The sequence below is a fragment of the Hypanus sabinus genome, chromosome 15 (genome assembly GCF_030144855.1).
Source record: "Hypanus sabinus isolate sHypSab1 chromosome 15, sHypSab1.hap1, whole genome shotgun sequence".
Taxonomy (NCBI): Eukaryota; Metazoa; Chordata; class Chondrichthyes; order Myliobatiformes; family Dasyatidae; genus Hypanus; species Hypanus sabinus.
In genome coordinates, this window is record NC_082720.1 from 6599995 (window position 1) to 6627798 (window position 27804).

A 27804-nucleotide genomic window follows, 5' to 3' on the forward strand; every position below is an offset into this window, starting at 1 on the left:
GTAATTATACAATTGTACTTTCTGATCTTTCAACCTTATTCCATTGACAGTTGAGTTAAATACACCAGAAGACAATAAAGATCATGGGAAAAGAATGACTGCACACTCTTGCAATGTGACAGGAGAGAGGAAAGACTGGATTTCCCCAAATGGATTACCCAACATCTTTTTAAAAAATCAAACTGGCAAGTTAATATATGAAATATATCACATCAGACATAATGTAACCCATTAGTTTCCCCCCCCCCCCAAATTTTCCATATTTCCATTATACTATTCCTTAGGCCTTGGCCGACCGGGGGAGTCACTGCATTACACAAGCCGTCGTGATCTACAACCGCTCTCAATCACTTCCTTCAAAAAGACCGCTGCCCCAGCCTACAAATAACCAAAAAGTAATTCATGAAAGCTACCTTCTCAACGTGGATTAGTTTATCCGCGCCGCAAAGCACACAGATCTTCCACAGAAGATACTCTCTCTTCACACCATTAATCTTCCAGTTGCCATTTTCTTTCTACAGCTTGACGACCAGATTTTAGACTGTTCGTGCGTGTGTGTATTAGAATACAAACAACACGCACCTCTAAATGCCACCAATAACGTACAGCTCACAATGTTAGCTTCACTACCGCAACAGGGTGTTAAAAGACTACGCACAAACGTTTTGACATCTCAGTGCAAAGGTGGATGACCGGGTCCCGGTTGAAGTTTGGCGCAGCCCGCGGTTCTCTCTTAGACCCATTTTACAACTGGTTGCAATGGTGACCATCCCCCCCCATCCATCTACCACATTCCTTCCCCATTTCCATCCCTATGACCTGACTGCGGGGAGGGGGGAAGCGAGGGCTGCCCACCGGACTATGCTCACCCTCTGGCCGCTTCCAGGCTCTTGATGAGCTTCTTGATCTTCCAGATCTCCACGTTCCTGTCGGCTGCGGTAGGGTCGTCCGCCATTTTCTTCTGGTGCTGCTACTCCAGCTGCGCTTGGCGGGGGGGGGGGGAGAAAAGAAAGAGAGAGCGAGAGACGGGGAGTGAGAGACTGGCTCCCCTTACACTCACACAGCACCCGGACCCCGGACCCGCCGCTCGTCTCGCTACCCGCTTCGACTTAGCCCCCACTCTCCGCCCTGACGTCAGGAACCGGCTCGCGTGTGCGCCAACTTCACATGGAGCGTTCGTCCTGGCTCCGCTGACGTCACCGTCAGCAACACCACCACTACCCATTCGCTTCGTCCGCCACTTCACCACAGACCAAAACCTTTCTCGATTGGTCCAATTACGTCTCCCTAACCCGCTTGCGCAATGGACAGGAAGGGGCAGGAGGTACGATAGGCATTGTGGGAACTGTGGTTCTGCTGCTTTTTCCTCTCGCCTCTTTCAGGTTGTCATGTTCTGCAGTTTGAAGCGCCATTACATTACTGGCGTTGCAAATCTCTCCTTCTCCCCACCCCACACACTATCTTATATTCTCATGTGCCCGTCAGTGGATGCTTTGCAGTGATAACACTTACTAGGTTTGTTTTTATTATTTTGAAAATAATTATTTTCTGTAACTGCTGACAAGAGGCAGCATTATCCCGCAAAAGCACTAGATTCTCTCTAAGTCTTTGGGATAATGCGTCTATCTCAGAATACTGAAGAGTTCGGAAGATTGTCTGGATCAGCTGACACGGTTAAGAGTTATGTGGTGCCGCAGGAGACAAAAATGGTCAACAGTCTGAACGTTATCTAACATTTGAAAGTGTGGAGTCTGCCTGGACAAGGACAGGGTGGGGCTCAGCTCAGTTGTCCTTTATCACGATCCCTTTTCAGCTAACAGCGGTGATACTCCAATAGAAATAATAGCGATTTAGACAAATTATCGGAGATCATGGACTCATGCATTGCAAACGTACCTCGTGAACACTGAAAACTAAATTAAAAAAAACTAAACTCTTCTGAGCAAAATTTTACATGGGCGAATGCTCAGCTGAGTGTCCGTAGGATAAACGGTAATTGTTGTGAGCTTTGTACTAGCTTGAACCATCTAATCTTTCACTTATTTTGCTTGATAAAATACGAGACAAGCATAAAACATATTGTGTAATCGGTAATGGATTCAGTGAGGTGCCAAGAAAGTAAGAGTTTTATATTTGAATACGTTGCTTTGGTGATTGTGTTATGTTCAGTTCGACACCCATCAGTTCATTGACTTTAATATGCCATTGCTATTTCCACCGCACCTGACGTAGCATAATGAATTATTGTAAAGACGAGTCCAACGTGAGATTTTATGTCAACTTTTCAGTTCTCCTAAAGGTGGTCAAGACTGTGGGGTGTATAAAATCATCCATTTTCCTTCCTTTTACATCTCTGCCATGAATCCTGGCTCAATGTGTTCAAAGAATCAACTTCTCCTCAGCAAAAACACTACTGACTCATTACTGTCCACCAAAGCACGATCGATGTAGATTTTAGTATAAAAATAACCCAAGTTATGTACTCTGAAATATATACAGAGCTCTAATGTTTAAATCAATTTATCAAACAGTCCTGGACCAAAGAGGAGTGGGGAAAAACTGGTTGTTAAGGCTCTTACAGTCTCAGATAAGTCTGAGTTAAGGCTCAGATAAGGTCTCATATAGAATAATAAAAATATCAAACTGGCAAATTTTGATTGTGTGAAACAAAAATGGAATACTGGAAATCGTGCAGTATGTATGGAAAGAGAAACAATCACAAAGAGTCTGAAACATTAACAGTTGCTGCATGACCTACTGAAAGTGTGAGAGAGACAGATAGGAAGACAGAACAAACTAGCAATTGGTCCATATTCTTATCATTTACTACACCCAAATAAAAACAAAGAGCATGAAGAACTGAACATCCAGTAAAAGAAAATAAATGAATAGAAATTACATTCTATATTAGTTTATGTTTTTGATGTAAGTCTTATTTGCATTTGTCTACTCTGCTTCCACAACACATCCTGACCTCTAACAATCAATGCAATCCAGAATACTGATGAAACTACAATACAGAGTAGGCAGGACATAGTGGTATAGTGCTTATCCACCACCTAGGTACATTGGTTTACCTTGCCTCCCAATCCAGTAGCAGTTCAACAACTGCATACTTGGCTTCTCCAATTACAAACGTACAACCTCTTCCACTAGGTGCATTTGCCTTGGTTCTCTACTACGACAATTCATTCAACTGCCTAGTTGTGGAATTATTTCCATGAACCTCATGTCTCTCACCTCCTTTCAGACAAACCTGACAATCCAATCCTTTCACATCCTCTTGGTCACCAATTCAAATATATATCTAACATGGCTTCATATCAAGTTTTCCCAGATCTATCTTTTGAGTGTCACCATGTTAAACAAAAACATTGCATGAAATAGAAGATGTGGTTATGTTACTGGGTTTATTATCTATTATGTCTGATTGTGACAAAGGATAGTAGATGTAAATGGTAGTGGTAGAGATGGTCATGTGATAAACATTATATGATGGGATGGGACAAGCACTAGTTCAGCTCAAGCCCTCGCAGAATGTTAAGGTTCTGAAGTATTCAGGTTAACCAGATAATGTTCCATAAGGGGAAGCAAAAGTGAATCACAATCAGGTGCAACTCTAATTCCAAATCCAAGATCACAGAAGACAAAAGTGCAACACAGCAGGGATCAACAATCTCAGCACGGGATAAAAAAAAAGATAATCTCTGCCTTCCTATTTTCAGGTTTCCCTTTCACCCATCTAGAGATCATGCTGGTCTTTTAAATATGACTTCACAATGGTCACTGTGATGCCATTCCTCTGCAACATGTTAAGGTTGCCCAGAAATGACATTACTGTCTTTCTGGCACTGAGTTGAAACTCACCACTTCAAAATTGTTTCTACAGATCGTTGAAAATTTTACTCAGGAAGCTGAATTTCCCAACACTCAAACATGTTAGAAATGAACTATGCAAACTTGCTGCTTTTGTTAGTTTTATGCACAGATTGTTCCCTTCAAATGTAAAAGCCACACAATGTTCTTCTTGATATCTGGTGCTCGTCACTACTGATTTTTACATTAGGGTGGCATCCTAGTGTTTTTGGTTGCTTGCACTGGGGCAACATAAACTGAAAACTATGAGATTGTGATATCATCTCCCCAGAATAATATCATCACATGACTGACAGGAGGTTATTAAGAGGAATTTTATATTAGAAAAGTAAGTCAATTGGCAGAGACATTATAAATAGAATAGGATTAGCTGTTCATGATGAATTATTATTTGAATTTATAATAATGACCCTAAGAGGTATGATCTTGAAATACTGAACTGAAGAATCTATCAGGACAAAAAGAAAAGAATGCTAAATAAAAACTCAGATCAGGCAGCATCAGAGACAGAAAAAATAATTTAAAATAAGAGATTGATGACCTCTCAACAGAACTGGAGACAAATTGAAAAAGGCTGGTTACCTGTACTTGTTGAATATCAAGTCCTGTAAACAGTGCAAAAAGTATAATGAATGACAGAACAAGCTAAAAACTGACCAAGGCCAGAGACAGGAGCTGGCTTGATTACCAATGTGCATGCATGAGCTCCAGAAAAGCAGATGGACCCAGAAACAAATGAGGCAATGGAGATAAAAGCAGTTGGAATAGCTCAGTTCATGGATGGAATCTTGAACTGCAGGTCAAATCGTAGGTGAATCCTGGGTAAATGAATCATCTCAGGATGAGAAAAACACTGGGCAGTTACAAACCTATGTTGTTAGAGAATTCCAAGAGCTTTCAAATTACATATGGCAGATGAAATCTTTTCTGACATATGTAAAGTTATCGAACTCAGTAAAAGAATAAATGAACAGTTTTTTTTAAATAATGAGGAACTACATGGTGCTCATGTTCAGAGCAAGTTGGGTTTCCTTGCACATAAATCACTTAAAGTTAACATGTTGGCACGCCAAGCAATTAGGAAGGCAAATACAGTACATAATTGGTACGTTAGCTTTTATTGCAAAAGTATTTGAGTACAGGAATCAATGTCTTAGCAGAACCTTACACAAGTGTCTTGAGGGAACATTCAGCATTGGAGAAAACAGAAGGAGCACAAAAAATGTTAAACAAAATTATTTCTGCAATGCCATTGATTATTCCAAAAGATGAACTAGACCTACACTTTGGAGTAAAGAGATTCCATTCAAATACTCAAAACTGATATGCAGAATGATTTTCATCAGACTGGGACGTCTTGAACCAAGAAAGAGGGAGTCAAAATAAGAGGCTAGTCATAAACAACAGAGATGACTAGATATGCCTTCACCCAGACGGTAGTGTATCTTTGGAATTCTATCCTCAGGGTGCAGAATACCCTATTTTCCAGCTGGACAGCCTCCAATCTGATGGCATAAATATTAATTTCTCCTTCCAGTAATTAAAACTTCTTCTTCCCCCCCCCCCACCACTGATCTATTCACCACTCTGACTTTATACTTCTTACCCGTCTATTAATTCCTCCTCCTTCCCTTTCTCCTGTGGTCCACTCTCCTATTATATTCCTTCCACTCCAACCTTGATTTTCCCACCCACCTGGGATCGCTTATCGGCTTCCTCATTCCTCTTGCCCTACCTTTCTATTCTGGCATCGTCCCCCTTACTTCTCAGTCCTGAAGAAGAACCTTGCCCAAACGTAAAACTACATATTAATTTCCATTGATGCTATCCAACCTGCCAAGTGTATTGGTCTGGATTTCTAGCATCTGCATACTTCCTCCTGGTTAGTGTTTGATAGTTCTTTTCAATAATAAAGGAAGTAGAGGGATATATAACTTAGTACAGCAAAGTGATGCTGAGGTCAAAGATTAGTCCTGATATGAATTAACAACAAAGCAGGAACAAGCAGCCAAAAGGTTTCCTTTGTTCTTACAACAGCACCACCAATACAAATCATCATGTCCTAAAACACATTTGTGAAAACTATGTGATTAATATGTCACAATTTGTTCAGTCCAACCACCATGTTAGTCGTTTGAGAACATGGATCCCTTTTCAGGAACATGGACACTTTATCTGAGCTGAAGCCATATTAAAAATGTGATTCATTGTCAGAGATAAGATGGTAAACCAACAGTCCAGATTTCATATCCTATGGAAGGGATATTCAAAGGATAAAAGAACCATCCTCCTGATGTCACAGCAACATTTCTCAGCCTACAAAACAGAAAAAATAGAACATTTTGTTATTTGTTGCATTAATCATTTGGAGGACTTGCTAAGCACATACTGGTTATCACATTTGCCTCCATTTCAATAATCACAGTTCATAAAATCTCAATGACTGCAAAGTGATTCACGATTGACAAGTTCTTTAATAAAGTTTTGTTTTCCATTCATCAGGTTTCATTAATAACTGAATTTCTAAGCTCAGCATCTTGTTAAATTGTGGATATTTCTGTCCACATATTCCTCCACAGGAGAAAATTGATTAAAAATAAATTAATCTTAGAAAATGTAAATATTTTAGTGCAGATGTGTTAAGAAGGTCAGACAATGTAATCACATAGAAAACAAATAAACTCTTCTTGGGCTCCAGCTGGGTACAGGCTTCCCTTTTCCAGGTGGTTCACAGCATGGCTGGCAGTTACAGGATTTCCCATGTATAACAGCCAGATAGGATGCATGGTGAAAATCCATATCACAGAGAGCAAGAGGTGTATCCGTTTGGATTACCTGGAGAATTCGGCGGCAGCAGAACATTGCATTCATAATAGCCATAGCACTGACCTCGATAGCACTAAACTACTGTACTGCATCAATGGCTTTTGACACCATCTGGTGAAGGAAGTCATTGAAATAAAACAAGAGAAAAAGAATTTTAACAAATATGAAGGTCTCGCTCTAAGTGAGAACTGGAATTCAATTGTAAACAAGGTGGAGCAACAGAATCATGATTGGATGAGGAATAACCAGTTAGGAGGGGCAGACAACTAGGGTATACTAGACGTATACTGTACTAGACGTGCCCATGCATCATCCCTGATGAAGATGGCAGAGTACTTCATCAAAGCATCGGTTAAAATTGATACTTGTATGCAGCTGGAAACCTGAGAAGCATTTATTCGTTATATACACCAAGAAAGCACTAGACTCTTTTTCACATAAAAGACATTTATTGCAGCAACACACACAAAATGCTGGAGGAACTCAGCAGGCCAGGCAGCATCTAAGGAAAAAAGTACAGTCGATGTTTCGGGCCCAAACCTTTCAGCATTTATAGTTTCTGTTCTCTAGAATGACCCAAAATACAAAAGACACTTGTACCAGTCCTGGGGCTTCCACAAACATACAATTACAAGAAAAAGTTTGTAAACCCTTTGTAATTACCTGATTTTCTGCATTAATTCCCCATAAAATGTGGTCTGATCATCCAAGTCACAATAATAGACAAACATGCTCTGCCTAAACTAATAACACACAAACAATTGTACTTTTCATGTCTTTATTAAACACATTGTTTAATTATTTACAGTCCAGGCTGGATAAAGATTCAAAGTGCAGTTATTATCAAAGAATGTACAAATTATACAACCTTGAGATTTGATACTTAACAGCCAGTTGCAAAGCAAGGAACCTGAAAGAACCCAATTAAAATAATAAAACCAACCCCCGGCACCCACAAAGAAAGAGAAAAAAAATTCAAAACAAATAATGCAAACAATAGAAGTAAGCAACAAAAGCATTTCGAACCAAATTGAGTCCTGAGATCCAAATCCCTGGAGCAGCTCAGAGTGGGCCCAAAGACTCGGTATTCAGCTCCTTATATTCGGTGCATTGTTCACAGACACGAAGCACAGCAGCCAGGGGCAGTCTCTCAGCCTTAGCGTCACGGACAGAGGATACCCAGACAATCTGGGCTGATGTTTAAATCATCTGAACTTCACACTAAGTATTGGGCCCTGCCATGACAAATCGCTCCAGGCCTAGATTTCGCTGCTGGAGAAGCCATTCTCAACCCCTCCTAATCAGGTTGGTGCTTACAGCGATCCAACCTTGCCCAACTCTCCTCCTTACTAACATCTGGGGACTTGTGCCAAAGTTGGGAGAGCTGTCTCACAGACTAGCTCAAGCAACAGCCTGACACAGTTGTACTGACAGAATCATACATTACAGTTAACATTCCAGACTTCACCATCACCAATGCTGGATATGTACCATCTCACCGGCAGGACAAGCCTAGCAGAGGTGATGGCACAGTGGTATAGAGCAGGGAGGTAGTTGCCCTGGCAACTCTCGTCAAATGATTCTGGACCTCATAAAGGCTCATAGCACCAGGTTAAACAAGGGCAAGGAAACCTTCTGCTGATTACCACATACTGTCCTCCCTCCACTGATGACTCAATACTTCTCCATGTTGAGCAGCAATTGGAGGAGGCATTGTGGATGGCAAGGGCACAGAATGTACTCTGGGTGGGGGACTTCAATGTACATCACCAAGAGTGGCTCAGTAGTACCACCATACAGAGCTGGTCAGGTCCTACTGGACATAGCAACTAGGCTAGAACTACAGAATGCGGTGAAGGAATCAAAATGAGGGAAAAACACACTTGACCTCAATTTCACCAACCTGTCCATGACAGCATTGGGAGAAGTAACCACTGCACAGTATTGTGGAAACTAAATCCAATCTCCACATTGAAGAAACCCTCCACAGCATTGTGTGGCACTACCACTGTACTAAATGGGATAGACTTCAATCAGATCTAGCAGCCCAAGACTGGGTATCTATGAGGCACCATGGGCCATCAATAGCAGCAGAATTGTACTCAACTACAATCTGTAACCTCATGGCTTGGCATATCCCCCACTCTAACATGACTGCCAGGCCAGGGCCTCAACCATGGTTCAGTGGAGTGGAGAAGGGCATGCTGAGATCAACATTAGGCATACCTCAATATGAGACGTCACCCTGGTAATGTCACAATACAGGACTACTTGTATGCCAAACACCATAAATAGCAAGTAATAGACAGAGCTAAGTGGTCCCACATGGCTCTGTATTCCTGCCACATCCAGCCATGAATGGTGGTGAACAATCAAACAATTCACTGGAGGAGGAGGCTCCACAAATATCCCCATACTCAATGATAGAGGAGCCCAGCACATGTGTGCAAAAGATAAGGCTGAGGCATTTGCAACAATCTTCAGCCAGAAGTGCTGAAGATCCAGCTCGGCCTCCCGCAGAAGTCCCCAGCATCTCAGATGTCAGTATGCAACCAATCCAATTCACTCCACGTGACATCAAAAAATGGCTATGGGCCCAGACAAAATCCTGAAGACTTGTGCTTCAGAACTTGCTATCCCACTATAATCAAGCTGTTCTAGTACAGCAACAACACCGACATCTACCCAGCAATGTGGAAAATTGCCCAGGTATGTCCTATACACAAGAAACAGGCCAAGTCCAACCTAGCCAATTACCAGCCTATCAGCCTACTCTCAATGATCAGCAAAGTAATGGAAGGGGTCATCAACAGTACTATCATGCAGCACCTACTCAGCAATAACCCGCTTACGGATGCCCAGTTTGGGTTCCATCAAGGCCACTCAGCTCCTGACCTCGTCACCTCCTTGGTCTAAACATGGACCAAAGAGCTAAATACGAGAGGTGAGGTGAGAATGATAGCCCTCGACAGAATATGACATTTGACAGAATATGGTATCAAGGTGTCCTAGCTAAAATGGAGTCAATGGGAATTGAGGGAAAAACACTCTGCTGGTGGGAAACATACCTGACACAATGGAAAATGTTTGTGATAGTTGGAGGTCAATCATCCCATCCTCAGGACATCACTGCAGGCGTTCCTTACGGAAGTGTCTTAGGACCAACCATCTTCAGCTGCTTCATCAATGACCTTCCTTCCGTCAGAAGTGGGGATGACTGCACAATGTTCTGCACAATTTGTGACTCCTCAGATAGTGAAGCAGCTCAGACCCAAATGCAGCAGGACCTGGACAATATCCAGGCTTGGGCTGACAAGTGACAAGCAACATTTGAGCCACACGAGTGCCAGGCAATGACCATCTCCAACAAGAGAGGCTCTAACCATTGTCCCTTGACATTCAGTGGCATCACCATCACTGAATCCCCTACTATCAACATCCTGGGGGCTACCATTGACAGGAAACTGAACTGGTCGAGCTATATATATACACTGTGGCTACCAGAGCCGGTCAAAGGCTAGGAATCCTGCGGCATGTAACTCACCAAAGCCTGTCCACCATCTACAAGGCTCAGGTTAGGAGTGTAATGGAATACTGGCCACTCGCTTGGATGAGTGCAACTCCATCAACACTCAAGAAGCTTGACACCATCCATTACAAGGCAGCCCACTTGATTGGCACCCTTTCCACAAGCATCCATTCCCTCCACCATCGATGAGTAGTTGCAACAGTGTGTATTATCTGCAAGCTGCACTGCAACAACAAAGTTCCTAAGGCAGCAGTCTCCTTCCAGACCCATAACCACTACATCTAGAATAACGAGAATAGCAGATACCTGGGAACACTCACCATCCTGACTTCAAAATATATCACCGTTCCTTCATTGCCGCTGGGTCAAAATCATGGAATTCCCTCCCTGACAGCACTGTGGGTGTACCTACACCCCAGGGATTGCAGCGGTTCAAGGAGGCAGTTCATCACCACCTTCTCAAGGGCAACTAGGGATGGGCAATAAAAGCTGGCTTGCTGGTGACACCCACATTCCATAAATGAACAATTTAAAAAACCTCTTGTTTTTCTGCAATGACATTTCAATTCTCCAAACAATGTATTGTACCTCACATTATGACTCAGGCCTTAACGCAACGAATCGCTCTGGGCCTGGTGATTTGCTTCAGACCAGGATTTTGCTGCTGAAGCAGCTGTACTTGACTCACTAAATCAGCTCAATGCTTTAAATGATTCACCCTCACACCTGATTAAATTGTACGGGCATCAGAACTCCTCCGTCCCATCTTCTCCCCTCTGAATCATCCACTCCAACCTGTACGGCTCCAAGTGTGCCGAGTTCGCTTTGCCCTCACTTGCCTCTTCATTGCTTGTGGTTAAAGTTTACCACATTTACTTCAAAACAATTGTTATTAAGAATGTTTTTAATCAAATTCTTTTGTTTTGGAGATCACATGTAATTGTCACGTCTTCAGTAGCGCCATCTTAAAACATTTCTAAGTATGTGAACCCATGTATTTAATAGAAACATAGAAAACCTACAGCACAATACAGGCCTGTCAGCCCACAAAGCTGTGTCAAACATGTACTTTAGAAATTACCTAGGGTTACCCATAGCACTCTATTTTTTTAAGCTCCACGTACCTATCCAGGAGTCTCTTAAAAGACCCTATCATATCCCCCTCCACCACGCTCTGTGTAAAAAAAAACTTACCCCTGACATCTCCTCTGTACCTACTTCCAAGGACCTTAAAACTGTGCCCTCTCGTGCTAGCCATTCCAGCCCTGGTAGAACCTCCTTTAGCAGCAATAACCTCCTCCAAACGTTTCCTGTAGCTGCTGATCAGACTTGCACAATGGTAAGGAGGAATTTTAGATCATTCCTCCATACAAAACTATTTCAGTTCAATATTTCTGAGATACTTTGCATGAACAGCCCTCTTCAGGTCATACCACAACATTTCAATTGAGTTATGTTTGGACTCTGACTCGGCCATTCTAAAACACAATATTTTTTTTAAAACCATTGTTGTTGATTTACTCCATATGACCATATAACAATCACAGCGTGGAAACAGGCCATCTTGGCCCTCCTAGTCCGTGCCGAACCCTTAATCTCACCTAGTCCCACCTACCCGCACTCAGCCCATAACCCTCCACTCCTTTCCTGTCCATATACCTATCCAATTTTACCTTAAATGACACAACTGAACTGGCCTCTGCTACTTCTACAGGAAGCTCATTCCACACAGCTATCACTCTTTGAGTAAAGAAATACCCCCTCGTGTTTCCCTTAAACTTCTGCCCCCTAACTCTCAAATCATGTCCTCTAGTTTGAATCTCCCCTACTCTCAATGGAAACAGCCTGTTCACGTCAACTCTATCTATCCCTCTCAAAATTTTAAATACCTCGATCAAATCCCCCCTCAACCTTCTACGCTCCAATGAATAGAGACCTAACTTGTTCAACCTTTCTCTGTAACTTAATTGCTGAAACCCAGGTAACATCCTAGTAAATCGTCTCTGCACTCTCTCTAATTTATTGATATCTTTCCTATAATTCGGTGACCAGAACTGCACACAATATTCCAAATTTGGCCTTACCAATGCCTTGTACAACTTTAGCATTACATCCCAACTTCTGTATTCAATGCTTTGATTTATAAAGGCCAGCGTTCCAAAAGCCCTCTTCACCACCCTATCTACATGAGACTCCACTTTCAGGGAACTATGCACAGTTATTCCTAGATCTCTCTGTTCCTCTGTATTCCTCAATGCCCTACCATTTACTCTGTATGTTCTATTTGGATTATTCCTGCCAAAATGTAGAACCTCACACTTCTCAGCATTAAACTCCAACTGCCAACGTTCAGCCCATTCTTCTAACCGGCATAAATCTCCCTGCAAGCTTTGAAAATCCACCTCATTATCCACAACACCTCCTACCTTAGTATCATCGGCATACTTACTAATCCAATTTACCACCCCATCATCCAGATCATTTATGTATATTACAAACAACATTGGGCCCAAAACAGATCCCTGAGGCACCCCGCTAGTCACCGGCCTCCATCCCGATAAACAATTATCCACCACTACTCTCTGGCATCTCCCATCTAGCCACTGTTGAATCCATTTTATTACTCCAGCATTAATACCTAACGACTGAACCTTCTTAACTAACCTTCCATGTGGAACTTTGTCAAAGGCTTTGCTGAAGTCCATATAGACTACATCCACTGCCTTACCCTCGTCAACATTCCTCGTAACTTCTTCAAAAAATTCAATAAGGTTTGTCAAACATGACCTTCCACGCACAAATCCATGCTGGCTACTTCTAATCAGATCCCGTCTATCCAGATAATTATAAATACTATCTCTAAGAATACTTTCCATTAATTTACCCACCACTGATGTCAAACTGACAGGTCTATAATTGCTAGGCTTCCTTCTAGAACCCTTTTTAAACAATGGAACCACATGAGCAATACGCCAATCCTCCGGCACAATCCCCGTTTCTAATGACATACTAAAGATCTCCGTCAGAGCTCCTACTATTTCTACACAAACTTCCCTCAAGGTCCTGGGGAATATCCTGTCAGGACCCGGAGATTTATCCACTTTTAAATTTCTTAAAAGCGCCAGTACCTCCACCTCTTTAATTGTCATAGGTTCCATAACTTCCTTACTTGTTTCCCACACCTTAGACAATTGAATATCCTTCTCCTTAGTGAATACCGAAGAGAAGAAATCATTCAAAATCTCTCCCATCTCCTTCGCTTCCACACATAGCTGACCACTCTGATTCTCTAAGGGGCCAATTTTATCCCTCACTATCCTCTTGCTTTTAATATAACTGTAGAAACCTTTCGGATTTACTTTCACCTTATTTGCCAAACCAACCTCGTATCTTCTTTTAGCTTTTCTAATCTCTTTCTTAAGATTCCTTTTACATTCTTTATATTCCTCGAGCAATTCCTTTACTCCATGCTGCCTATATCTATTGTAGACATCCCTCTTTTTCTGAACCAAATTTCTAATATCCCTTGAAAACCATGGTGCTCTCAAACCTTTAACATAAATTTCACCCTTAAATGACCTCCATTTCTCTATTACATCCTTCCCATAAAACAACTTGACCCAATCCACTCTCTCTAAATCCCTTCGCATCCCCTCAAAGTTAGCCATTGCAGGTTATTGTCTTGCTGCATCATCCAATTTCTATCAAGCTTCAAGTGATGGATCCTGACATTCTCTTGTTAAATGTCTTGATACAATTTTGAATCATTGTTCCCTCAACAATTGCATGCTGCCCAAGTGCTGAGGCAGCAAAGCAGCCCCAAACCATGATGCTCCTTCCACCATGCTTCAGATTTGGAATGAGGTTTTGGTGTTGGTGTGCAGTGCCCTTTTTCCTCCAAACATAGCAGTGTGCACGTCTGCAAAACGTTCAACTTTTGTTTCATGTATCCACAGAACATTGTCCCAGAAGCACTGTGGAACATCCAGATGGTCTTCTGCAAACTTGAGATGTGCCGCAATGTTTTTTGGAGAACAATGGTTTGTTTCCTCCATGGTGTCCTTCCATTAATACTATTTTTGTTCAGTGTTTTTCTGTAGGTTTTTACTTGAGGGTTCTTTTTCACCTCTTTCAGCATTGCATGTTGCAAAGTTCTTCTTCTGAATTTCCTCCACTTGTAGGCAATTTCTTACTGTGGACTGATGAACACTCAGGTCTTTATAACAAGAGGAATTGAGTATAGGAGTAAAGAGGTCCTTCTGCAGGTGTACAGGGCCTTGGTGAGACCCCACCTGGAGTATTGTGTGCAGTTTTGGTCTCCAAATTTGAGGAAGGACATTCTTGCTATTGAGGGAGTGCAGCATAGGTTCACAAGATTAATTCCCGGAACGGCGGGACTGTCATATGTTGAAAGATTGGAGCAACTGGGCTTGAATACACTGGAATTTAGAAGGATGAGAGGGGATCTGATTGAAACATATATTAAGGGATTGGACATGCTGGAGGCAGGAAGCATGTTCCCGCTGTTGGGTGAGTCCAGAACTAGAGGCCACAGTTTAAGAATAAGGGGTAGGCCATTTAGAACAGAGATGCAGAAAAACATTTTCACCCAGAGAGTGGTGGATATGTGGAATACTCTGCCCCAGAAGGCAGTGAAGGTCAAGTCTCTGGATGCTTTCAAGAGAGAGTTAGATAGAGCTCTTACAGATAGCGGGGTCAAGGGATATGGGGAGAGGGCAGGAACGGGGTACTGATTGTGTATGATCAGCCATGATCACAGTGAATGGTGGTGCTGGCTAGAAGGGCGAATGGCCCACTCCTGCACCTACTGTCTATTGTCTTTAGAAATGCTTTTGTAGCCTCATGCATCTCAAACAATTCTTTTTCTAAGATCCTCCGAAAATTGCTTTGATCAAGGCATGGTGCATATAAACAGATCTTTCTTGAGAAGAACAGGCACAAAGAAAAACCTAACTTTATGTGCCTTTTTTATATATAGGGCAGGGCACCTCTACAACCTAAACCTCCAATCTCATCTCTGATTGGAGCACCTGATTCCAAATAGCTTTTGTAAAAGACAATACCCAGGAGGTTCACATAAATGTGGTACTCAGTATTGACAAGAAGTACAATTTTCTATGCGTTATTAGTTTTCTGTCTATTACTGTGACTTAGATGATGATCAGACCACATTTTATGAGTAATTAATGAAGAAAACCAGGTAACTGCAAAGGGTTCACAAACTTTTTCTTGCAACTGTACATAGTACATCAGGAAAAAATACTTTATGCAATGAAGCAGGTTTCAAAAGGTGAAATTCTTAATTTGTAGGTTTTCTGGCCAGGAAAATCAAGAACCTAATAAGAACCTCATGAAGTAGGAGCAGAGTTGTCCATCAAGCCCATTCAGCCTGCTCTGCTCTGCCATTCAGTAAGATCATGGTTGATCTGGTTATGGATTCAGCTCCACTTATCTGTCTTTCCCCCCTATCCCTCAATTTCTGTTATCTAGCAAATTGTGCCCTGTACATGTTTAATGAAGTAGTCTCTACTGGTTCCCTTGGCAGAGAATTCCAGAAATCAACTACTCTCTGGGAAAAGCAGTTTCTCTATGTCTCCATCCTGAATCTTGAAACTGTTTCCGTTTTAGTTTCACTGACCAGTGGAAACAATATTCCTGGCTCTATCTTATCTATCCTTTTCATAATTTTCTAAGTTTCTATGATCCTCTCTCATTCTTTCTAAATTCCAGTCAATAAGAGTCCCAGATGACTCTATTTCCTCACAAACTAACCCCATCATCTCTGGAATCAACCTGGTGAATCTCCTTTGCACTGCCTCCAAAGCCATTATGTCTTTCCCCAAGTAAAGGGGCCAGAACTGCATGGAGTACTCCAATTGCAGCATAACCACCCTAATCTTAAATTCAATCCCTCTAGCAATGAAAGCCAACATTCCATTGCCTTCTTGATAACCTGTTGTACTCGCAAACCAACCTTTTGCCATTCATGCACAAGTACTCCCAAGTCCCAACAGCATGCTGCAATCTCCCACTATTTAAATATTAATCTGATTTTCTATTGCTACTTCAAAAGTGGACGACTTCATATTTAAAAAAAAATTTCACTCCATCTGCTGGACAATTGTCCACTCATTTGATCTATCCAAATTTCTCTGCTGGCTCTCCACATCCTCTGCACAATTTGCATGTCATCAGCAACTTAGATATGCTACACTCATTTCCCTTTTCCAAGTTGCTAATGTACATCATGAACAGTTGCAGGTCCAGAACCAACCCCTACATCACTCTGCTCACTGCTGATGGCTAGCTGGAGAAACAACCATTTTTCCTACTCTCTACCTTCTATTTCCCAACTCACAGTCCCAGTCCTCACCACGTTAACACATTACTCCCAACTTAACGCATTCTTCTATTACAACTAAGACATTTAGGCAGCACTTTATTGAATGCCCTCTGGAAATCCAAGTATCCATTTGTTTCCCCTCTGTTCACTGTGCTCAACAGATAGATACTTCATTCATCCCAAAGGAAATTACAGTGTCATAGTAGAATTACAAGCACACAGATATACAAATATTAGAAGAGAAGCAAGAATGAGTAAAAAAAAAATAGTTACCTCAGTCTTAACAGGAGAGGGACATCATTTCTGCAGCTATAGGTTGACTCATTATAGAGCCTAATGGCAGAGGGTAAAAATGACCTTGTGTAGCACTATTTGGAGCTGCACAGTTGTCTTAGACTGAAAGTGCTTGGCTGAACAGAGGAGATGGCATGCAGATGGTGAGAAACATTGTCCAGAATTGCTAGGTTTTCCTGTAGGGTACTTTGTTCTACCAAAGCCTGTAGTGTGTCCAGTTTGACTCCTATAACAGAGCCAGCCTTTCTAATCAGTTTATTGAGCCTGTTGCCATTACTCCAACACGACACCGCATATATAAAAAAAATTGTACTGGCAACAACAGACTGGTAGAACATGAAAAGGAGAGGCCTGCATACTCCAAAGGACCCCAGTATCTTCAGGAAGTGGAGGTGACTCTGGCCCTTCTTGTACATAGCCACTGCGTTGGTGCTCCACTCAAGTCTGTCACCCAGGTGCACCCCCAAGGTAAGTACTTACCACATCCACGACCTCACCATGAATAGAAACAGGGAGCAATGCAGGCTTAGTCTTCCTCAAATCCATCACCATTTCCTTTGTCTTACTGATATTGAGCTGCAGATGATTAGCTTGCATCATTTGACAAAGTCCTTCACCAGGGCCCTGTCTTCATCCTCTCATCCTCCCTTTATATCCTCAAAGAACTCCAGTAAGTTTGTCAAACAGGACCCATGCTGTGCCTGCCTGACTGAATCATGTCTATCCAGGTATCTCACAAATTCTTCTTTAACAATAGCTTCAAGCATTTTCCTGACTACAAATATTAAGATAACAGGCCTATATCTACCTACTTTTTGCCTACATCTTTTTAAAAATTAAAAGAGGCATGACACTCGCTATCTTCTAATCTGCCAGGTCCTGCCCCAAGTCCGGAGAATTTTAGTAAATTACCATAAACACATGTGCTATAACTGTATTGATTTCATTCAGTACTCTGGTATTCTTCCCATCAGGACCAGAGGACTCATCTACATTTAGGCCCATCAGTTTGCTTATCACAACCTCTTTAGTAACAGCTATTGTGTCGAAATCCTCACCTGCCATCACATCCAAAACATCTCTCTGTGGTGTGTTAAGACATTTCATCCACAGTGAAGACCAATGCAGAATAGTTATTCAAAATTACCCAATGTTAATTTCCCATTCTCATCTTCCAAGGGACAACATTCCCTTCAGGCATCTTTTTCCACTTTATACAAATCATAACAAATCAAAATCTTTTTCTATTCATTTTTATATTTTCTGTTAACTTACTTTCATAATCTACCTTCCCTTTTCTTATTGTTTACTTAGTGGTTCTTTGTTGCTTTTAAGATTTACCCAATCTTCTTGTTTCTCGCTACTCTTGACAACTTTGTATGCATGAACTTTTAGGTTGACACCTTTTATTTCCTCAATTATCCAAGACTGGCTCTTGTGCCCTTACTGTCTTCACTTTTAACTGGAATATACTTTTATTGAGCACTGAAAATATGTCTATGAAAAGTTTTCCACTGTTCCTCAACTGCCCCACCAGATAGCCTATATTTCCAGTCTAACTTGGCCACCTCCTCCCTCACACCCTTGTATTGTCCATCGTTAAGGCCTAATACACTGATTATAGATCAAACTATTGCACAATTCATTTGTACAAGAACATCATACTGTAATCACTTTTTCCAACAGGATATCTAATTATCAGATCATTAATTTTACATGTCTCATTGCCCAGGATCACATCTTGGAAATCATTTTCCCTTATTTGTCCACTAACATGCTGCTCAGGAAAACTATCACAGATGCATTCCATGAATCCCACGCTCTGACCCTGGGATCACAGAAAACTTCAAAGCATCTCAAAAGGTTGAAATTTGATTATAAAGAGGTAATAATAGCAGTTTGTGATGGGTACAATTACCAAAGGCAAGTTGAATAACATTTGTATAGTCCAATGCAGTAGCATCATATTGCAATATCTTTGACATGATTGTTCAGTGATTGAATTAAGTGAGGCAGAAGCTTGGAAAAAAATGTTAAAATTCATCTCTGCAAACAGTTGCATTATAAACAATCACAAAGCAGTCTTTGATGTATTCGAGAGTTAAATTGGCAATTCGAGAGTTAAATTTGTTATCTTTGTATGGAGGTAATTCACTCAGGCATTTCAGTTAGAGGATATTAAGATCATATAGAGTAGCATATAGGCCAGATTGAATAAGGATAACTGATTAATTTCCAAAATGTATATGAACTAGAAGGGTTTTATGAGATTGCAAAGGTTTACGATATCTTTACTGAGAGTAAACCTTTACATCTGGATTTATATAATTATATTTAAATCAACCAGAAGGATCTTCTGTCTAGGCCTTTAAATTACTTGTCAAATAGCTTACTAACAAACCAGAAGATATAACTTTAGTTATGCCATCAGAATCATAACATTATTTAAAATATAGGATCAAAGATAAACTTTACAGGCACTCCCATCTCTCCAAAGGAGAGATGATAAACAGGATAATTTGCCAAGCTTCTTGGTCTTTTACTTTGACTCTTTGAATAGGCTTTACCTGGTATATCTACCTCTCATGAGAGAAAGAACGTCTTATCTGGTCTACTATATTATACTACAACAAGTCTTAGAGGCCAGTGTGTGAGTGGGCCAGTAGTAGAGAGGCTTTGATGAGGTAAACTTCGTGTTCTTCATTCCTCGTAAGTGCAGTGAAAATGGTTCCAGTTACTCTGTTGTGTTTTTCATGTGAGATATGGGAATTCTGGGAGACCTCCAGCCTCCATATGCACCGAGCTACAACTCCTCTGCGAATATGTTAAGGAACTGGAGCTGCGGCTCAATTACCTTCAGCTCATATGGTAAACAGAGGAAGTGGTAGATAGAAGCTACAGGGAGGTAGTCTCTCCTAAGCTGCAGGACTTAGGTAACTGGGTGACTATTGGGAAGAGAAAAGGAAGTAGGCAGCCAGTACAGAGTACCCCTCAGTAATAAGTAATTATTTTGGATACCATCGGGGGTGGGGGGTGCGCAGTGACTGGTTCCCGGGCACTGAGTCTGACATTGTGGCTCAGAAGAGAAGAGAAGAGGCCTGGAGTAGCAATAGGAGATTCCATAATTAGAGGAGTAGAGGTGAGATTCTATGCACACAATAGGGACACATGGATGGTATGTTGCCTCACAGAAGCCAGGGTCAGGGACATATTGGTTTGGGTCCATGACATTCTAAAGAGGGAGGGTGAGAAGCCAGAAGTCTTGGTACATATTGGCACCAATAGCATGGGTAGGAAAGGAAAGGTGATCCTGAAGAGAGATTTTAGGGAGGTAAGTAGAAAGCTGAAAAGCAGGACATCCAGAGTAGTAAGCTCTGAATTTCTGTTTGTACCACTCATCAGTGAGGTGGCAGTGTTTTTTTTATGAGGTCGAGTTGTGAGCTCAATATCAACCCGGCACAGATGGAGAGTGCACTCGAGAGCGGTCTGTCACTGGGTCAAACTCGAGAACCTCCATTCTTGAGCCCAGCGCTGATCTCACTGCGTCACCAGCCAACCGGAAAGGGTTGGGGGGGGGGGGGGTGGTCAGGGTGAATCTTGCTAAGAAAAATTTAAGCCAAATACAAAAGTTACACACTTACAGTGTCAACGGCAACGACTTAAAATGGCAGACAGCATCACAATCCGACTTAAAAGAGCAGGCGGCGTTCTCCTTCCTCGGTTTGTAAGTTGGACGTTCCTAACTCGGGGACTACCTGTACAGCAATAATTAGTGGGAAGTTAGAGGATTGGGATGCTTTTAAAAACTAACAGAAGGCAACTAAAAAAGTAACAAAGAAGGAAAATATATGAAGGTAAGCTAGCCAAAATATTAAAGAGCATATCAAAAGTTTCTTCAGATACATAAAGAGGAAAAGAGAGGCGAGAGTAGATATTGGACTGGAGAGGTAGTAATGGGGGTCAAGGAAATGGCAGACGAACTGAATAAGTATTTTGCATCAAGATCTTTCAAGAATCAATAGATTCTGACATGGTTCTGGAAGACTGGAAAATTGCAAGTGCCACTCCACTCAAGGGGGAAAGAGGCAGAAGAAAAGAAATGAAAGGCACTTTAGTCTGACCTCAGTGGCTGGGAAGATGTTGGAGTTGATTGTTAAGAATGCGGTTTTGGGGTACGTGGAGGCACATGACAAAATAGGCCATAGGATGGTTTCCTTAAGGGAAATACTTGGCTGACAAATCTGTTGGAATACTTTCAAAAAATAACAAGCAGGATAGACAAAAGAGAGACTGTGGATGTTGTGTACTTGGGTTTACAGAAGGCCTTTGAAAAGGTGCAACACATGAGGCTGCTTAACAAGAGCCCATGGTATCACAGGAAAGATACTAGCATGGACAGAGCACTCCCTGGCTGATTGTCAGGAGGCAAAGAGTGGGAATAAAAGGAGGCTTTTCTGGATGACTGTCAGTGACTAATGGTGTTCTATAGGGGTCTGTGTTGGGACTGCTTTTTACATTATATGCCAATGATTTGGATGACGGAAATGATGACTCTGTGGCCACATTTGTGGACAATACAAAAATAAGTTAAGGGGAGATAACTTTCAGAGGCTGCAGAATGACAGTCAGATTAGGAGAATGGGCAAAGAAATGGCAGATGGAATACAGTGTCCAGTCATGTATGGTCACACATGTTGGTAAAAGAAATAAAAGCGAAGACTATAGAAGAGAAAATTTTAAAATTTGAGGTTTCAAAAGTACATTTAATGTCAGAGAAATGTATATAATATACATCCTGAAATGCTTTTTCTTTGTAACCATCCACAAAAACAGAAGAGTGCCCCCAAAGAATGTATGACAGTTAAATGTAAGGGTCTCGGCCTGAAACGTCAATTGTACTTCTTCCTATAGATGCTGCCTGGCCTGCTGTATTCCACCGGCATTTTGTGTGTGTTGTATGACAGTTAAATGTTAGAACCCCAAAGTCCCCCCTAGCTCCCCTCCCTCCCACGCATAAGCGGCAGCAAGCAACAATGCCCCCTTCCCCCCACCGGCAAAATAAAAGAATTGGCACCCACTACCAAGCATTCAAGCATGAGCAAAGCAACAGCAAAGACACAGACTTGCAGTACCCCAAAGACTACTTGTTCACCTGGTATTCAATATAGCACAGGCTCTCTCTTTCCCTGGTGCAAAGAGTCCTTGTGCAGGATTCCCCAAAGGTTAATTTGCAGGTTGAGTCAGTGGTGAGGAAGCAAATGCAATGTTAGCATTCATTTCAAGAAGATTAGACTACAAAACCAAAAACGTAATGCTGAGCTTTTATAAGGCACTGATGAGGCCTCACCTGGAGTACAGTGAAGAATTTCCAGCCCCTTATCAATGTGCTAACATTGAAGGGGGTTCAAAGGAGGTTCACAAAAGTAATTCCAGGATTGAAAGACTTACTACATGAGAAGCATTTGATGGCTCTGGGCCTGTGCTTACTGGAATTCAGAAAGATGAGGGGTGAAACCTATTGAATTTTGAAAGGCCTTGAGAGTGTGGATATGGAGAGGATGTTTCCAATGGGAAGGGGTGGTCTAAGAGTAGAAGACACAGCCTCAGAATAGAGAGATATCCATTTAGAACAAAGATGAGTAGGAACACACACAAAATACTGCAGGAATTCAGTGGGCCTGGCAGCATCTATAAAAAAGAGTACAGTCAAGGTTTGGACCTGATAAAGGCTCTCAGCCCAAATTGTCAACTGTTGCTTGGATTTCTAGCATCTGCAGATTTTCTCTTGCTTGTTTAAATCAGTAGGAGTTTCTTTAGCTAGGCAGTGGTGACTCTGGGGAATTTGTTGCTGTGAGCAACTGTGGAGGCCAAGTCATTGGGTATATTCAAGGCAGAGGTTGATAGATTCATGATTAGTCAGGGCATGAAGGGTTATAGTGAGAACATAGGGGATTGGGACTGAGAGGGAAATGGATCAGCCATGATGCAGAGCAGATTCAATGGGCCAAATCTGCTCTGCTCCTGTATCTTATGGTCTACTTCAATCTTATACCCGTGTAGTTAATTACTAGAAGTTGTAAAATGAATTGTCTTAATTCATTCAGTAGGAAAATTGAATGCCTGCTATGTCAGACACATCCACAATTAAATCAACAAATCTAGATGGACACCACAATCTCAAAGAACAAATTCTAACAGAGAGCAGAAGGAAGATCATGAATTTCAGAAGTCATCTTGCCAGTCAGTCATTGGCCATCATGTGAAGATCACTAAAGCAGGTGATATTTGTCAGCAAGTAGAAATGCAAGTTACCAGCACATAAAGTGGATTAACCCATTTCCAGGTGTCAAGAAGAATGAATAAAAGCTCTTTTAAGGGAGATTCATTGTTCTGATACCACTGCCCAGAGCAAGAAGCAATCCTTTTAACTAACCAATAGGAAGACAGTTCCCCCCCCCCCCGCCGCTATCTGAAGTTAGAGTGTTCCTATGAAACCATTTGTAAGCCGAAATGGCGTAAAGTGAAGAAGCAATTACCATTAATTTATATGGGAAAAATTCTTGAGCATTCCCAGACCCAAAAAAATAACCTACTAAATCATACCAAATAGCACATAAAACCTAACATTAACATATAGTAAAAACAGGAATGATATGATAAATACACAGCCTATATAAAGTAGAAATAATGTATGCACAGTGTAGTTTCACTTACCAGAATCGGGAAGATAGAGCCAAACCGATTTGTAGAGAGAGAGAGAGAGAGAAAAAAAATCGGCACATACACGCATGTGCACATACCTGCCCGTGCAAGGCTTCATGGTCATGGTAGTCTTTCTCGGGGTAAACACAAGCTTAAAGCGGGTGTCTTTTTTTGTAAAAGCACAAATCCTCTTTCAGTTAGCGAAAACAGGTTCTGGCATAGGTCTTTCATAAAAGCGAAATGTCGTAAAGCAAACGTTCAGAAAGTGGGAGACACCTGTAATAAGGTGGTATTAGTTGTAGGAAATTACTCAGTCAAGCCACAAGTACTAATATGTTCAATCAATTGCTGTTCAACTTCAGTTGACAGCTCTCAACTGAATATGATTCAAATTAATCTGTTAGAAATTAAGTCCATCCAAGACACCAATTTCAGTGATAAATTGATAATCAGCACTCAGTTAGCACCTTTGTCATATAATTGATGTGTTTTTATAACCTTCCTAATTCATTTGTTAGTTAACCTCAACCAATTACTAGCATTTCTAACGTTTACATTTAAATATGGCTAAAAATAATTTTGTAGTCAAAACACATCTCACTGACTTATTTAATATTAGGGTTGATTTGATTATCATATAACTTCTGTACATTTCAATTATAGAATGGAAAGATAAAGACTAAATCAAACACACAGAGTGAAATAGTTACAATTTCTCTGGTCCTTGATGAAATACGTATCACATTGTTGTTCTATTACCTTTCTTGGTCTTTTTGTGACCTGTATGTTAATAGAAAAACATTTACATTGTAGCGATGTACTACACACACACACACACACACACACACACACACACACACAGAGCTAGAAATAACGACACGCAGTCTGTAAGTTGCACTCGAGACTAGTTTGTTCAAACCTCACGGCACTAGCTTTTACGCAGTTCCGTTCCTGCCCTCTCCAGGCAGAAATGACATCAGAGGTGCATTATAAAAGTCTCTTCCCGCGCGTGGGCTTTCTCCCCTTGCTGGTGAAGAAGGCGGCCCAGCGCCATTTTGGGGCTGGCCTCTGCCGACGCACGCGCCGTTTTGTGAGCTGGTTCACTTGTGTAGAAAGTGGGTCGCCACAACATCATGATTTTTCTAATTTCAAACTTATTAGAGTTCTGTAATAAATCCTTGTTAACTTCACCAAGGAATGAAAGCTTTATACTGTTCCAGATCAACTAATAGCCAATGTTAAACATAAATTCAAATGAAAATTGTCTATCAATTTCTCATGCTTTGTAAATAAAACTAAAAGTCACTCATGCTAGTAGTGGGGACTACATCACAATGTTTACCACCAGCATGAAACACTGTGATTGGAGATCACACCATCTCAAAATTACAGGAAATAAGTATTACAACCTCAGGCAAAAGGACACACATACATATATAGTTCGTGAGTATAAAATGCACAACCCAATCAATGTTAAAACACTCCTTTTAAAATGTAATTCACACAACTTGGTAAACAATTGTCATCCGCACCAGCCTATCAGGCAACTAGTCCGAGGTTATAATCCAGCTGACTCCTTGCATGCTTGCCATCCATGCTGGCTTGAGTGTCAAGCTAGCAAATTGGCCTTGTAAAAAGCAGACAAAATGCTACAGAAACAGCAAGGTTGCTGCCCGATGTCCCACAAGACTCAGAAAGGAACAACTGTTATAAGTAAAACGTTGGGAGTAAAGTATTGCAACTTTAAAATTAGACCGTTAATGTCTTGGTATTTCTTTGTGCCTGCAGATGTGTAGTGTATTATCTGCACCATTGAATTGTACATGTATTTCTTGTCACAAAAGTTTACCTCCAACTACACCATATATGTTCTGGCCATTTTATCAGTTTCCCCAACTGAAATGAGTTGCTGAGTCACATGCCATGCCTCAAAAATGTTCAGTGCTAAGCTAGTCCATTTTTGCTCTATCAAAAACAAGGCCTATCAGATGTCCTGGACTAGAGAAAAGAGAGAAAGTGGTCACAATTCCAATTTCTCATTGCTAACACATCACACTAAAAAGAATATAAACATGAAGGAATGTTGGTTGAAGGGCAAATATTGGCCAGAACATCACAAGAATAGTTTTGAGGCACCACTTAAGCATCTCTTTTAAAATGTCTCTGGAGTAACCTCATAGAATCATAGCTCTCATAGAATCTACAGACATTAGATTATCAGCTGATTGCCAAGTTGATATTGGTGGCATTGACATCTGGTACGTGGAAAGGTAATGAGATTAATGAAGGCTGTTTATAGAAACTGAAACAACCAGAACATGCTCCAGTCTTTTGTTGCAAATTCCATGCTGTGTCTCCAAAATAAAATTTCCTTGAGAGTGCATTGGTGAAAACTGTCCATTTCAGCTTGTTTCATGGGATTAGTTATGAGTTAAAAGTATCCTGTTCTAATGAAAGGTCACTAACATGAAACACTAGCTCAGTTTCCCTTTATGTGGATGCTGTCTAACTTGTTAGATTCTTCTCTACTTTCCTTAAAATTTCCACTTGATATAGTATCTTTTCCTCAAGTTTTCTTTCTGACTTAAGGAATTTCTGTTAAATATTTACCATTCACAATCTTTGTACTTTGTACACCTAGAGTATTATTTAATCTTTGCAAAAATTGAAAAAAATTAATATTTGTCCATTGAAGAACCATTAATATCAATCTGTTCCAATAAAACATTAACACCAACAGCTTATTCAAAGTAGCTTCAAAAATATCCTACCTGCCTGATAACTAACAAATGGGAAAAAGTTTAAATACAGTTTTAATTATCTTTGTTCCAATATTTCAGAGAGATTTGAATGGACTATATGGTTACATCACTGTAAGATTGTACAAATCCAGTCTGAGGCTCATAGCTTCCACAGGAGAGGTCATTTCGATTTTTAATTGAGTGGTGCTGCAAAACTGCCTTTGCTGCTTGGAAATGTCAAGCCAATTGTACTGCTTTGCAAAGGACAACTCATTTACCTGTGTGAGATCATTACATTTGCAACACTGAGTTTGTACTTTGATCTAGTAGTGCATAGTTATGGCAGGTGAGAGATTATTGGAAACCATTCTACTGTGGCAAAGATTCTCTTTCAACCACTAGACCCACAACAGGTACAGATCAGCTTATTGTCTATGAAAACGCAAAAAACCCCCACTTTGAATTGGAATATTATTGTTGCCTGTACTGAGGTAGAGTGCAAAGCTTCATACAGATCAACTCAGAACTCAGTGCATGGGATCATACAAGGTAAAGCAATAATAGAATGCAGAATAAAGAACAACATCTAGCACCAGATCTCACAGCCATTAAATAGGCCATTTGTCCTCAATCATTTATCCTTTACTTCAGTAGTCCCCAGCATGCGCTACCAGATCGCAAGGAAACAATATGATTTGGCGGTATGAAGTGATACGAGTCAGCTACAGTGCAGCTGACTTATATAGCTTCATACCGCCAAATCATATCATTTCCTCGCAGCCCAGTATACTATCCAGCTTGAAGCCAAAGTTAGAGGAGTTCCTGCGGGAGGCACACAGGAGGGATCAGGGACTAGGAACCAATTGGACTGTGCGTAGACCGGAAAAACCATCAATTGAGCTGAATGTGAAGGAGCCTACATGGCAGGAAATCCAGGACATTGTCCAGAAAGCTAAAGCATCAGTTGCCCCAGGCCCAAGTGGCATACCTTCTTCGGAGACTGTGGAAGGTCATGAGAAAGATCTGGGCCAAAGGTACTATTCCATCAAGTTAGAAATTGGCAGAGGGACATTTTATTCCAAAGAAAGAGGATTCTTCCACAATTGCCCAGTTTAGGACAATTTCTCTCCTGAATGTGGAATGTAAGATTTTCTTTTCTGTGCTTGCAAGAAGGCTGACTTCTTACATGACGCAAAACTGCTATTTCAACACATCCATCCAGAAAGCCAGCACTCCAGGCTTTTTGGAGCGTCTGGAACACACCTCAATGATTATCCAGTTGATCCCTGAGGCCAAGCAGAGAAAAGGCGACCTAACAGTTGTCTGGTTAGACCTCACGAACACCTACGGGTCTATCCTAGGACTTGACCATTTCTACATCCCAGTGGCTATTCGAGACATGATCAACCCTGGACAATGTAACTACTTGGGCAAGGATGTCCTTCAAGACCAAGAAGTCCAGGCACATGATG

At 41.2% G+C, this 27804-nt stretch overlaps 1 protein-coding gene and 1 long non-coding RNA gene across 2 annotated transcripts in view; both read right to left on the reverse strand.

Moving 5' to 3' along the window:
• Window positions 1-1203, reverse strand: part of LOC132405284 (eukaryotic peptide chain release factor subunit 1) — a 44085-nt gene extending 42882 nt beyond the window's left edge. Inside the window, exon 1 of the mRNA XM_059989968.1 lies at window positions 870-1203. Within this exon, the coding sequence (XP_059845951.1) occupies window positions 870-955 (86 nt within the window). The 5' untranslated portion in view covers window positions 956-1203. The remainder of the gene's footprint in view (window positions 1-869) is intronic.
• A 3772-nt stretch (window positions 1204-4975) lies between these two features.
• The window catches only part of LOC132405285 (uncharacterized), a 31123-nt gene continuing 8294 nt past the window's right edge, over window positions 4976-27804 (reverse strand). Inside the window, exons 2-4 of the long non-coding RNA XR_009515795.1 lie at window positions 23690-23867; window positions 20531-20644; window positions 4976-6192 (exon numbers count right to left, since the gene is read on the reverse strand). This is a non-coding gene — a long non-coding RNA (uncharacterized LOC132405285). The remainder of the gene's footprint in view (window positions 6193-20530; window positions 20645-23689; window positions 23868-27804) is intronic.